The sequence below is a fragment of the Eretmochelys imbricata genome, chromosome 3, assembly GCF_965152235.1.
Source record: "Eretmochelys imbricata isolate rEreImb1 chromosome 3, rEreImb1.hap1, whole genome shotgun sequence".
Lineage (NCBI taxonomy): Eukaryota > Metazoa > Chordata > Testudines > Cheloniidae > Eretmochelys > Eretmochelys imbricata.
This window is the reverse complement of record NC_135574.1, coordinates 62,026,149-62,040,564: the sequence shown is the minus strand read 5'-3', so window position 1 is coordinate 62,040,564 and position 14,416 is coordinate 62,026,149. Positions and strand designations below refer to the sequence as shown.

At 39.1% G+C, this 14,416-nt stretch overlaps 1 protein-coding gene across 3 annotated transcripts in view; it reads left to right on the top strand.

Annotated features, from left to right (window-relative positions):
* PHIP (PHIP subunit of CUL4-Ring ligase complex) overlaps positions 1–14,416 on the top strand; it is a 308,803-nt gene that overhangs the window by 159,667 nt on the left and 134,720 nt on the right. For all 3 annotated transcript variants that reach the window (XM_077812726.1, XM_077812725.1, XM_077812727.1), the window contains one exon: positions 11,180–11,308. In XM_077812726.1, coding sequence (XP_077668852.1) covers positions 11,180–11,308 — 129 coding nt within the window. The remainder of the gene's footprint in view (positions 1–11,179; positions 11,309–14,416) is intronic.

The window sequence follows — 14,416 nt, the reverse complement described above, 5'->3', positions numbered from 1 at the left end:
TGGTTTGGGTGGAGTTCAAGGGACAGAAGTACTGGAGAGGGTCTAGGTTGGTATTGGAACTCCAAATAGTGATTGTAGATATGATATTCAAAGGAAGAAGAGAGGTGGGGAAGTAGTGGAGGAGTAAATGGGGTCAAGGGTGGGTATTTTAAGATGGGAGAGACTAAACCATGCTTTTTTTGTGAGGGGAAAGAATAAGGGATGGAATGGGAATGGACCCAATGGAGATCAGGAGATGGGTTGGGATGAGGTCACTGCAGCAATTGAAAGGGTTAGATGAGAAGAATAGCTGAGATACTTCTGCATCTGTGACAGGGGAAAAGGCAGAGAGAGTTGCTGGTGGAAAGTGGAAAGTTCACGTTGTATTTTGTCACTTTTTTTCTTGGAAGAAGTCTGTGAGGTCCTGTACGGAGAGAGAAGCAGAGGCAGGAGCAGGGAAGATTTGAGGAGTGAGTCAGTAATCAGATGAGAAGTAGTCAATGCTGAAGGACTTGAAGTCGTGGGAAGTCTGAGTGATGGGTGAAGGAGGTGATGGGTGATGCTGAAAGGAGCTAGGTGATTGGAGAGGGGGATTTCAGCAACAGAGGTCAGAGAGAGCACAGAGCTTGGTGGAGATCAAATTGAATGGGCCTTCTCATAAATGGAAGAGTTGAACCAGGGCTGCAGGTTGAATGAAGAGGTGAGAGTGGGGAAATGTGCAGCGAAGGGGTTGCATGGCTCATCAACATGAAAGTTGAACTCACTGGTGATGAGAATGGGAGTTTGTGAGGTGAGGAATCAAGAGAGCCAGGAGTTGAAATGAGAGCGGCTGAAACAGGTAGAGAAGCAGTAGTAAGTCCCTCAAACAGGATTTGAGTACTTTTCACCTACCACCGTCTGGGCTCCTTGCTTGTGATGACAATATAGAAAAAATTTAAATCCAGTAAGAGTAGCTCTAAAGGCAATAATCCCAAAAGGCTAAAACTATTTGGGAAAAAATTGTTCTCCTCTGCTCCTTACAGCTGTGAGTGGCATATCGCCAGACTACTGGCCAAGTATGACTTTTTAACTTGGGACAGGGTTACTCCCTTTCTATTAAAGCTTCCACATGACAGCTGATGTTTCTTGCCAGAGATCACCTGCAGTCCTTATCGACCATGGCTGAGGTCAGTGTACACCCCATCCAAGCCACAGTTCTGCCCCAGGACCTGCAAAAGCTCAGTGGCTGGACCAGGAGAATACAAGACCCCTTTCTCCCCTCCCCATTAGTGATGCTCATCACAGATGACTTAGGGACAAGTTGGGACTGCCCACCTGAACCATTTGTAGATGCAGATGATCTGGTTCCAGGATGATCTGAAACTGCATATGAACGTCTTGGGGCGCAGGGCCATCTGTCTGGCTTGTGTGGCATAAATGCCTGTCCTGCAGGACTCTACAATGCAGATCTTGGTGGACAGTAAGTGCACAGTGCACTATATAAACAAGCAAGGAAGTGCTTGGTCATATTCTCTGCCAGGAAGCCATCAAGGCTGTGGACTTGATGTCATCACCATGGGGTAACCCCACTCTCTCTACACCTTCTAGGAACCAGCAGCAACCTGAAACTTCTTAAGCATGTGCACTATAACCAACCACAAATGGCAGACATCTGTCATGGAGGTGATATTTTGCTAGTAGGGGACTCTCCCAATAAATCTGTTTGCTACAGAGGACAAAACCAAGTTCCTGAACTTTTGCTCCAGCGGGGGTGTATGTATGTGTGTGTATCTGAATTTCTTACCAGACTCCTTCCTGCTGCAGTGGTCTCCAGGCCTCCTACATGCCTTTCTTCTGATTCTCCTCCATGGAGTAATCTCCAAATTCAGATGGGACAAGGCCACATTGATTCCAATAGCTCCCTACTGGTTGAGACATTTCTGATTCTGAGACTTATTGCACGTGTCCATTCAATCTCCAATCCATCTCCTGGTGTGGTTGTACTTGATATCTTAGTATCATGGTTAGATATTGCAGCCAGGCTCAGACATTGCACTTGACAACTTGAATGTTGGATGTATGAAAGCTACTGTCAGAGATTGTTCTCAACAGATGCAGGAAATCCTGATACAAAACAGGGAACTGTCTCCTAGGATGATCTAGCTATTCCTCCAAATGGAAATGGCTCTCCTTATGGGCAATCCAGCCTTATCTGGGCGCAAATGAGGCCATGTGCCCAATGATCCTTGACTATATGCTGCACTTCCTCCAGGCTGGGTTGGTTCTTAGTTCTCTCAAGGTTCACCTTGCAGCTGTTTCATGCTCGGTCTTTTCACATCCAATGGTATCCAGATTCCTCAATGGTCTCTGTAAAGCTGCAGCCTGGAGCGAACACACTGACATTAGTTAAACATTACACCTTTGACATGGCAGCTGGTTTGGGAGAATTTGTATGCCAGGTTTGGGGGAGTTGTACTTTAATCTCTGTTCTGCTCATATGGCTCTTTCCCACTCTCCAGAGTGGACACTGCTTGATAGTCATCTAGAGTGAGATAAGCACTGACACACACTTGAAGAAAGAACTTTTACCCTCCAGTAATTGAAGTTCTTTGACATGTTGTAATCAGTGTGGATCCCACCACCCACCCTCTCATTCTTGCTTTTTGGCATCCTTAGCTACAATGGGCTTTGAACTGTCAGGAAACTGATAGAGGATCACAGCTGCCATGCCTTTATGTCATCATAGAGGGGCAAGAGGAGGTACAAGGTGCGTGGGCATCCCTGACAGATGCTACTATTCAGAAGACTCTGATCTTGCATGCGTGAGGTGCCTGTGCACCTATAGTAGGATCCACACTGACTACAATATTTCAAAGAACCTCAGTTACTGTAGAGTAAGTAACTTCTTTAATTTTCTAGGGCCTATGAAAATACATACATAAGTATCCAAGAAATTGTTTGTGAGCACTTTCTGTGGTTTATAGTTTGAGTAAACAGTGATTGTGCCCACCACTTGGCAATCTCCCACCGAACTGCATATATCCTAAGCAGAGCAATTAAGCTAGCTTCTGAAGATGAACCTGAGCTAGTGTTGTACCAAGAAGAGGGACACACTTTTGATATGTTGTGCATACGCTGAAAGAGGTTAAACCCTCTTCCTTCAGGGTATGGTTAGTCTGATAGATAAAAAGAAAACATCTATCATCTTTAGATCTCACAGGAAATTCCTTATGTATACAGTTGAAGATGAAGTCAAACAAAACTACAAAAATTAAATTGATGTAACATACAAGGTCACAAATATAAATGGTGAAAAGTTAAATTTATGCTTCTTACCATAAGATTAAAATTCAGCCCTGTTGTACATTCTGTATTTTATCATTTTAATTTATTTCTCATAAGAAGTAGGAAAAATTATATAAATAAGCATTGTTTCATAGGAAACATTGCATAAATCAAATAATGCTGCATGTTTGATTCTATATACCAAAAGACAAATATCAGTTCTGTATTTTTTAAGTCTAAGTTTAATGGCATAAACATGAATATATTGATAGATTCATGTATAAAGAAAAGTAATAGAAAATACAAAATGCTTGTGACATGCCTCAGTTAATTTTGCTCTGTACATCTTAATGTTTTCATCCTCGCACTTAAGTGTTATAAGGGCCCGATCCTGTAAATCAGATTCCTACTGGCTCAGACCTCTCCATCCTAATGGAACCTCATTGGCTTCTTCTTTACTTTACATTGCATTGCAAGATCAAGGCCTGCATTTGCTATTAAAGTTACATTAATGTAATGTTCAATTCTGTTTTTCTAGTTTATTCTGAGGGAAAAAAATCTAGAGCTCTTGGTCCTGAGGAACTTTGAGGGTCCTTAAATTTGAGCTGTTAAACGTGCAGAATTTACAAACGTAGTTACCTTTGCTAGTGGTGCTTGTGAGCATCTCATTTTTGCCTTTCAGTGATTATAAATTCTACAGCAAGGAAGATGCTGCAGAGATTGTACCCTCCTCAGATAGGAATCCAACTTTGCAAGAGCATAAAGATTTCAATAGAAAATCTTTCTATGCTGAAATATGTCCATTAGTGTTGTCACTATCGGCATCAACAGATGTTATTGCTGTTTTTGCATAGCACTGGGTGTTTAATCACTTTATTTCTACTATCTTTCCAAATATTGCAAAGAGGCTAATACTAATTGTGGACTGGCATCTTTTTAACTATGGACTCAATTTTGATGCAGCAATATTTTTTTAGTTGAAATGTAAAATTAAACTAACTCAGCTATGTTAAAGGACTTTTGACTTCTAAACATAACTGAAAATCAGTCAGAAAATTAAGGGAAATAAAAAGTGGCAGTAGTTTATTCATACAACTTTTAGCCACACATTATAGGTAATATACCCTCCTTCCCCAGTCACTGCTCTTCTTTTGCAGAGAGGACCGCAATATTTTATAATGTATTCCAAATCTCCTTTTTAAAGTTATAGTCTAATGACAGTAGCTACATTTCAAGCAGGTAAATTTAGGACACTCAAATAAAAGGTGTAGACATGTGTTAACTGTATTGCTGTGGTAGTGCTATCTGGATATTCCTTAAGTACTGTGTGAGAGTAACGGAAAGATTTACTGCAGTAGGAGGCCCTCTTCTGGAAAAGATAAAAGGTTCCTCAGCATGCATTTTCACTCTTCTGTGAGGAATAGAGTCTGTGCGCATAATGAGTAGTTCCCTCTAAAGTTAAGATTAAAGTAAAGGCAGTGGAAGGGTCTAGTGTAGTGAAGAGGGCAGTGACAGTAGGGACTCCAGGGTGAAAGTGACTCCAACTTATTTCCTTTCCAGAATGCTGGTGGAGACGGTATTTGTTAGAATATGTCTGTGGATTGAAAAATATAATTACGTTTTTGTTATATAATTGACAGAATAAAACTTGATTGTGCAGATCCTTATATTTTAATTTATCTTCTTTCATGGTCAGCCTTGAAAAAGATTAGACTTCAGCTTTTTTGAATATGGTGTAGTAAAGAAAAAATATGAATTCTTTTGGTTCTTAGTTTGCTTTTTCTAGGATAAATTCTGTTACCAGACTCAAAAGTGGTAAAATACTTTCTGAGGCCAGGAGAAACAAATACAAAAAACCAGATCTGACACTGTTTTGAGCGGCTTTTTTAATAAAATGAGTACTTATTAAAGTGAGACTGGAGAACACTGATTGGATGGTAAGCTGATATTATTGTTCTCTGGAAAACTGCCCCATTTTAGATATGTAACTGCCATATTGTTTTATGCCTCTCTGTAGTTGAGGTAAATAATGTCAACTGTGTTGACATCTTAAACCAATAAGGCTTGACTTTTCAGAAAAATAGGTGCCAACAGCAGGTAATTCAGTGATATGTATTTTTAAAATGAATGAATATTTTAATCAAACATTTTAATTTAAAATACAGCTGACGTTTATGGAGTATGAGAAATGCATACCACCACAAGAACTTTCAAAAGATGTGCTGAATAAAATAAATACAGCTTTCTTTTCAATTTTGATTTATATTCACTATATGAAAGTTAGTGTGGAAAAACATTTTAAACCAGCTGTTTAATTAGCTGACTGCTTGCTAGTTTTTGTAAACATGTTAATGCAAATTAGTAGTTTACATCTAATTCCATACAAAAATGATGTTAAATTAATGTCAGGTTGCCAGGTGAAACAATCAAAGTCAAAATGCAGGCTAAGCTTTTCAAAAGTGGGTGTGCAAAATTTGGCTCCTACATCCATATTTAGGCAACTAAACATGTGACCTGATTCTTGAAGGTGTTGGGCTCCCAAAGTCAATGTAATTGCCTGGTAGGCAGCATTTTTGAAAATCAGGCCAAATATGTAAGTATCTATAGCTGGCTTTAGGAGCCTACCTTTAGGCACCCATTTTTGAAAATGTTACTTACAGTAATCAACAGTGAACACAAAATCTTCAGTATTTCCCATATACATTATCATTATGATAGCCTTTGTGTGCTCACATGCTATTTATAAAATAAAAATACATTATGCAGTTTTTTCTATAACCTTGATCACATAGCATCGTTATAGAGATTAATGCCATCTCTGTGAAAGTACTTCTTATATAAAGTAAATAGAGCATACTTAACCTATTTTAGGGAAAATGCAATAACATATGGAATTATGGGCTGGTATGTGTGTAATGTTAGTTTGTTTGCAATAAAATAAATATATATATATCTCACATATTAAATTATTTCAATAAATACGCTAGGATCTGTTGTACTTCAATACATCTTGCTATAATAAACAATTGGTATGTAAGACAGTTTAAATATTTAGTATCTGGAAATAAGTTTTTGTTTGCTAATAGAACGTCAGTTTTAAATTTACTTGTACTTCAATGAGAAGTATATGGATCAAAATAGTGGTGAACAAAGCTAAACTTTTGTACTCAGATTTGTACATGAATTTTAATTTTTTTAGAAATTTTATACAATACTTTGAGAAGGTGGTATCTGAAATATAAAACAGTTTGACTGTCACATGGAAAAGACAATTAGCCACACCCCAGTGATCAAAAGGATGCTGTTAATATAATATCTAGTCAGTGTGTGAGGAAAAAATGAGATAAGTGGTGAAGATACTACTCCTGTCCCTGGGCATCCCAAATTAATTTTTGAAGGTCTAAAATCTTCATGTAGTTTTTTTAATGACATTTATCTCCCCTTTTGTTCTGTTAAAAATCCACATACTCAGGACTAAGTATGATGCAGTTTCTATAGCAAAACAAATGAAACTGTACAAAAAGAAAACAAACTGGAAAAATACATGATCAGTTAAAGTACTATAATTGTAACAATAGGATGGAAAAATTCCAGACAGCGTAATTGTTAACGGTGTCCTTTTATACATTTTTTAAAATGTTTTTTAAATTAGAGTCCTTTCTATGTCATAGGATGTCCCTTTGGTCTTGTATTTTGAATGGAGGTAATTAGGAATGCTCAACTTAAATACATCTGTTCAGTGCCCCTAAATGCACATACCAGCACCTAGAGGAAATGCACCATTTACTTTCATAGGTTGTGTGATGGTTTTAATGCAGTTTTAAGTTTCAGTTTGTATCATTCTCCACCTCCTTGACTCCTCTTCCCCTTTTTTAATACTTAGAGTCAGATAAAATTTTTAAACCCCCACCCATATAAGATTAAGAATTTAAACATAAAAGTGAAGAAATTCAAACATTTTCTCAAAACTTCGTGAACTTGGTTGAACACATTAGATATATATTAGACATTAATTAGCTGCATAAACAGCAACTGGCAATTTGCAAAATGTGGCCAAACTATGGATCTTATGGAAAACTTTAATACTTGAATTTGGACTTCTTGATCTCTGCATGATATTTACATTTCAGAAAAAATTTCAGTTACATTTGCAGATGTTGTCCCTGATCATGCAACTGGAACTACATGGGTGGACCCCTGCTCCCACACAGAACCCCCATGAAGTCAGTGGGGCTCTACACAGGAGTAAGGTTCTGCCTGCACAGATGCAGTTGCAGAGTCATGGCTTTTGGGTGGATCTTTTCTCCCTCTTCCTTTTTCTTGTTACACCATTCAGAACAAAAGATTGGGAATTGACTTGGAGGTATTCTCCTTTATGGAATGTGATAAAAGTGGTTCTGCTAAAGCTGGTTCTGTTCAGTCATTTTCTCCTGGATGAATTAAAAAAAAATTACTCTGTTTAAAAATGATTATTTAAGAATTGTCTGACCCTTATTTTGCTTAGAAGAATCTACTTTGTCAGTGTTCTAACATCCACTAATTCAAATTAAATGGGTTTCGTCCTGGAAATTGTCAATCAAGCAGGGGCTGCCAGTTGCACTTGAGAATTTCTTCACTCTCGTTATCCTTCAAGGAATCTGTTGTGGTTTCCAATCTTTCCTTATCCTTAGCAGCAACTGGACACTGCTGTATCACTGTACAGAAAATAGAAGTGAAGAGCACAGATGCATCCTTTCATCCCCTTATAGTATTATGCTGCTCTATCTATCTCCAGAAGTCCATCCATAGAACTGGAGATATACCAGGCAACTTCACCTTTTTTGCAAAAACTCTGTTCCTTTAACAATCCTCTCAACATGACTCCTGGACTTTTAATGTTTCACTCTAGTATATCCTGTTTAATCTGATAAATTCTGTAGTTTCTCCAGCATCATCACTCTTATTTAATGCCTTTTGTTAATTAGGCATACCTTTTAATGGGAAGTCTATCCACTACCTGTTCTACTGAATTGTTCACTTGGATCTTTTCCTCTTTGCCTAGTAGCATTGATGATAAACTCTGAGAAGAATATTCTGAGCCGATGTGCAACACATCAACCATTATCAGACACAGAGATTTGAGTCCTTTTTAGAAGAAAGGTTGCAAAAAATCTGAGTCCATCTGGGACATCTCAGTGAGATTCTATATGCTTCTTATTTATGTCATATCTGAAGTGGTTCCTGTGGACCAAACTTTATGGGAGCTCATGCCAGTTGTTATCCGGACGCTTTATGCTGGGGCTTTAGAAAGCAAGGTTTTCTTTCCTCCCCATGTTGGGGTCACTTTTGTGGTAGTTGCACCATAACTAAATTTTTCCTGGATTCTGTAGTCTAGGATCACACTGGACTGTTGTGACTTTGGATGCAGGTTTTGAAGTGCAGAATGACTTGGGATAAAGGTTTCAAAGAGAAACTGTATTTTTCATCAGTCCGGAACAGGGTGGTCCTTCTTATCCTGGTTTTAAGTTTCAGGAAGTTACTCCTCAATCAACTGTGTAAGTGGATAAAGGCAGACATTCCTTTGTTGCTTTTAGAAACAGACAAGGGATCATGATGAGCAAGACTCTCCTAACGGCAGTCGTAACAGCGCTCAGTTGGCTCAAGATAAAGCTAAAGCTGCACTTGAAAAACTTATATTGATTAAACTGACTAGCTGAGAAGATGTCACATCCCAAAAAAATGGTGTTTGAATATCTTGCCATTAAAAGATCACATCCAAGCCTGAGGCCTCTCCTCTGTGGATCTGTTCATCTCTGAGAAGAACTGCAGCTTTCCTAAATATTACAGATGATATCCAGGCTAGCGAACAAGCTTATTTTCAGTTATGTTTTCCTTCCCCATTTCTTTCATCTCTTTGCCTCCTTTCCTTCACTTCAGCTTTTGTTATGATCCTAGCAAACAGTTCAGACAAGACTGTAGTAACGTACAAATGGCCCAGGAAATGGCGTTTAATTGGTGCAATCAGATTAAGTGATGGTTCTCATAAACCTCCAAACTCACAGTTCACCAAACCTGACTTAGGTGCAGGTCAGCTACAGTAGTCCAGAAAGAAGAGTATTGTATTTTCTTTGTCGGGGGGGGAGGCTTGTAAGCAAAGCATTTTGAATAAATTATGCTGGCCAAAGACTGTCCTGGAAACTCATTCAGGACAAACCTGGCCACATCTAGAGACTAAGCACTGGTACATATTGATCACCGGAGAAGCTGAGCATCTACAAGATAGGATCAGTGTTCTTTTTGTGGTGCATCCAGAAAAGAATGTCTTCAGCTATTGTATTCTATTCTATAACTTTTGTAAGAGTTTCTTGAGAAGAATCCATCCAAGCTATTTTTCTACTAGAGTGGAAAACCTTAATCTAAGATTTCCTCTGAATTTCACCAGAGCCAAAAAATAATTCTGCCCAGTTACTGCCTTTCTCCAACAAGAAAAAATCTTTAATGTGTTAGGCTGTAGGAGGACCCTGGAGTTGTATTTAAGGACTCTGCAAGGCTTATTTCTGTGCAGAAGTTACCTGCCTACTTTACCGGAATCATGACTTCCTCATCGAACAAAAAGGTGAGCCTCCTCAAAAGATATCAGTAAAGCTGACTGCTTTGTTGCATCTACACATTCACTAAGCTTAAATTAATTCTGCCTTCCTCAGTCAATTTGATGTTAGGATGGCTCTCTTGAAGGACTAATCTGTTTTATTTTCTGTCTTTTCTGTGGGATACTTCTATTAAGAGCCCTTTCATTGTGGAATAGCAAATGCCAAAAACAGAGAACATAATAACGTAATTGTTTTCTGTGTTCCATTTTACTAATCCAGAAACCTGCCTCACTTTTCTTTGAAACCTCTGTAGTGAGAGGGAGTGTAAACTAGTGATTTAAAGGGACTGGGAGTAAAGAAGAGGTTTTGCCACTGATATATGTGACCCTGTGCCTTAGCTTCCTAATTGGTAATATGGATATATTAGTGCCTACCTTATAGGAATTTTGAGGCTTACTTCAGTAATGTTTGTAAAACACATTGATAGCCTTTGTTGGAAGGTACTGTGGAAGTGCAAATTATTATTGTGTGGAGTGAATTCCGTTTTTTTTGTAAGTTTACAGGCCTGCCATGGTTAAGGAAAGAATTTTTTTGTGTCTTTAAAAGACAATGCAAAAAGTTCTTGACTGGGGAGTGTAGAAAGGGACTATCTGAAGAGGTGCTAAAGACATGAAAACTCAGCGTGGTGATTGGTCACCTCTGCTTGATTGACAGGTTTCAGGGAAAAACAAAAACCCATTTGTTCTGGCTTAATGGAACTGGAGAACAGAAAATGAGTATCAGGTAAAAATTACTTTTTTAAAATCTTTGCAGTTCTCCTTTTAAAAACTGGAGTTAAGACCACACAAATCTAAATTCTCCAAAAAAAATATGGGTAGGAATTTTAGAAGAAGGCAATGTATGGGTTGATTTATTCAGTGCATATCCTAGTGGATAAGTGGTGAAATCACAAAAATACCATTGCAGTTGATGCTGATTGACAAATTTAACAGGCAGAAGATAGAATCAGTGTAGCGACTGAAACCCTGAACTGGATGCAGCTCTTTGTTTAATTTATCATCAGGACATCAAGGGGGAAGGTTTTGTTGTCTCTTCCTGTATTGTGCTTGCTCTGCGATTAAAGTCAGTCAGTTTCTACTGCTATTAATCTGGCATATTTCATGAGTACTACAGCAAAATTCACTGATAGGTAAATGGCTAAAAAGTAAAGACATACTGGGTCTGTCATCTAACAGTATGCTGTCTTTGGATGTTTTATGTACATTTCAGCATCGCAGTGTTGAGACTGTAATTAGTATGATATGTCTCCCTAGTTTTTGATTATCGTTCTTTTGTTTGTTGGGGTTTTTTGCCTTAATGTATTTCAGATTGAAGGACAAGGACATGGGGCAGTTTTTGACTGCAAGTGCTCTCCTGATGGCCAGCATTTTGCATGTACAGACTCTCACGGGCACCTTCTCATTTTTGGCTTTGGCTCCAGTAGCAAATATGATAAGGTACAGTGCAAGGCATAAATCAGAATATCCTTTTCACTGTTTAAGTAAAAGTGTTTGTGCATGCATTTTGTTGGAAAAAAACATTGATATCGAATTTATTTCACAGCTTTTAAAGCTTTTTGTCTTTTCAGTCATGTAAGGTATAGCTTTTATATTTGTATTGTTAGATTCCATTCTCCTTCCCTTTATTTTCTGTCTTTTTTTCCAGCTCATACAATATGGTATGTTTCTATAAGTTCCTGCTGCTTTCTACCTCCTGTTCAGCTGCAATCACTCCAAGTTTCCCTGCTTAAAACAAAAGGAGTAGAAATACCTCTAATAACAAAAATAGATTGAAATGCAGAGTACTTGTTAAGTAGGTGACATTAATATACTACAGTGAAATTCGTTCTAGATTTAACCCTGGCTTTCAGACATAATTTTGCAGGTCCCTGATTAATTCTAATTAATTAAAATCAATCTTTTTAAAAGATTGTCAAGGTTCCTCCCCCACTCTGAACGCTAGGGTACAGATGTGGGGACCTGCATGAAAACCTCCTAAGCTTATCTTTACCAGCTTAGGTCAAAAACTTCCCCAAGGTACAAAATATTCCACCCTTTGTCCTTGGATTGGCCGCTACCACCACCAAACAAATACTGGTTACTGGGGAAGAGCTGTTTGGAAATGTCTTTCCCCCCAAAATACTTCCCAAAACCTTGCACCCCACTTCCTGGACAAGGTTTGGTAAAAAGCCTCACCAATTTGCCTAGGTGACCACAGACCCAAACCCTTGGACCTGAGAACAATGAAAAAGCATTCAGTTCTCTTGTAAGAAGACTTTTAATAGAAATAGGAGTAAATAGAAGTAAAGAAATCCCGCCTGTAAAATCAGGATGGTAGATACCTTACAGGTTAATTAGATTCAAAACATAGAGAATCCCTCTAGGCAAAACCTTAAGTTACAAAAAAGATACACAGACAGAAATAGTTATTCTATTCAGCACAGTTCTTTTCTCAGCCATTTAAAGAAATCATAATCTAACACATACCTAGCTAGATTATGTTAGGGGGCTTATTCCTTCACCCACTTACTTCCCTGGTCCTTCTCGCATGAACAGAGAGCAACAATACCCGAAGTCCAAAGGTGCAAACAATTCGATGTTTATTGGGGTGAACTTCCAGCAAGCATGATTCCAGTTTCCTTCCTTAGTGTCCCCCTTCCCAGCTCTGACACCACAGAGCCTTACACCTGTGTGCCTGTTCCCATTCCTGCCCTTAGCCAAACATGATTCCAGTTTCCCCATCCCCATTCCTTGTTCCCATTTCCCCCTTTAGCAAAACATTATTCCAATTTCCTTACCCCCATTCCCTGTTCCCATTTCCCCCCCACCCACACACCTACCCCTCCACTTCCTGATTGACTGCAGACTATATAGTAAAACTTGAGTTCTGCTTTGCTATACCTTAACCAATCATTTTCCTGAAATTTAACTAACCAATCCTAACATATTAACATGATTATGTAACCAGTTATATCCCACCACTTTAATTAGTTTACACCCAGCAAAATTAATTAAACAGCAGACAGAAACAGTCACAGAACCAGACAGAGATTATACAGACAAACAATAGCAAAGTGGGAACTATAATGACAAAACAATACAGAAGTGAGGATTTCACATCCCAGCTATTGATAAGTGAATTCTTGCCAGACAGGATGCTATCAAACTAAGTTTCCTTTTACATTTTCTAGGCACTTCCCTTTCTCTGGAGGTGATAGGCACTATCAGGACAGGACTGTATTCCTAACAGCCCAATAGCACCTTCTTTCAATGTGACTAGTTTGGAATGTGAGGATGTGACCATTCACTTCCCAGTTTATGGCTGCCTCTGTTGCTTAGCCAAAGGCCTTAGCCTAAGAACAGGGCCTCAGACTGTCACAGTAAGAGAAGGCCCTTACACCGGCAGACAGTGATTTTGATTCTTTCTTTTGTACCTCTATAACTAGCCAAGTGATAAGAATACACCTAAATTCTTAGAGTATAGGCCTTTACAGACAGACCTGAATATCTATATCCTAACAGATTACTTACTAAAAGTTCTAAGACTCCATTCCTGGTCTGTCTCTGGCAAAAGCAGCATATAGACAGACAGAGACCCTTTGTTTCTCTCCCTCCTCCCAGCTTTTGAAAGTATCTTGTCTCCTCATTGGTCATTTTGGTCAGGTGCCAGCGAGGTTACCTTTAGCTTCTTAACCCTTTACAGGTGAGAGGAGTTTTCCTCTGGCCAGGAGGGATTTTAAAGGGGTTTACCCTTCCCTTTATATTTATGACGAAGATATTTTTGGATTATCACATTTATGGCTCTCCGTGTTTATATCGCTTGCTCCGGAAGTTATTTGGAGACAGATTCATTCTGTAAATTCATACTGTGGGGGCATCCCCCTAGGGGGGTGTTGAGGACCAGTTGTGGCAGGGGGACACGGCAGGGCCTGAGCCAACTCCCACGGGGGGTGGGGAGGGAGTACGCACCATGCTTCTAGCCATGTTTCACCCCCAGACCAGCTCCACTCCCAGCCTTGCTCCTCCCCCAGCCCCATTCAGCTCCCAGATCTGTTGTGCCTCCAGGCCAGATCCACCCCCATCCCACTCCACTCCTAACCCTGCTTCGCCTCCCGTTCCATTCAGCCCCCTCTTCTGCTCCCACCTCAGCTCTGTCCTCATTCCCTCTCTGCCCCCAGACCAGCTCTGCCTCTGCTGCTGAGGAAGCCTTGGCTGTACAACAATGGAGGGGGGAGTTAATGGGGAGGGGGGTTGGCGTGGCTGGAGAAGTTTGTGCACCACTGCTGTAAATGTACTGTATGTTATATTAATATAATTTTAAGTAGGGTAGGTTCATTTTGGTGATCCTAGATACTTCCTTATGCTTACACAGGCTCCCAGTAATGCTATATTGGCATTAAAACTTGACTCTAATATGGTGGAAATCAGTGTTTGTTTAATTACTTTTATAACAGACTTTTGGAAGTATCTGCTGTAATAGATAAAGATTTTTAAAATTTAGTTGTGTGTATTAACAGATAGTGCTAACAAAATATTAATACTAAAATGATATAAATGATTTCATGC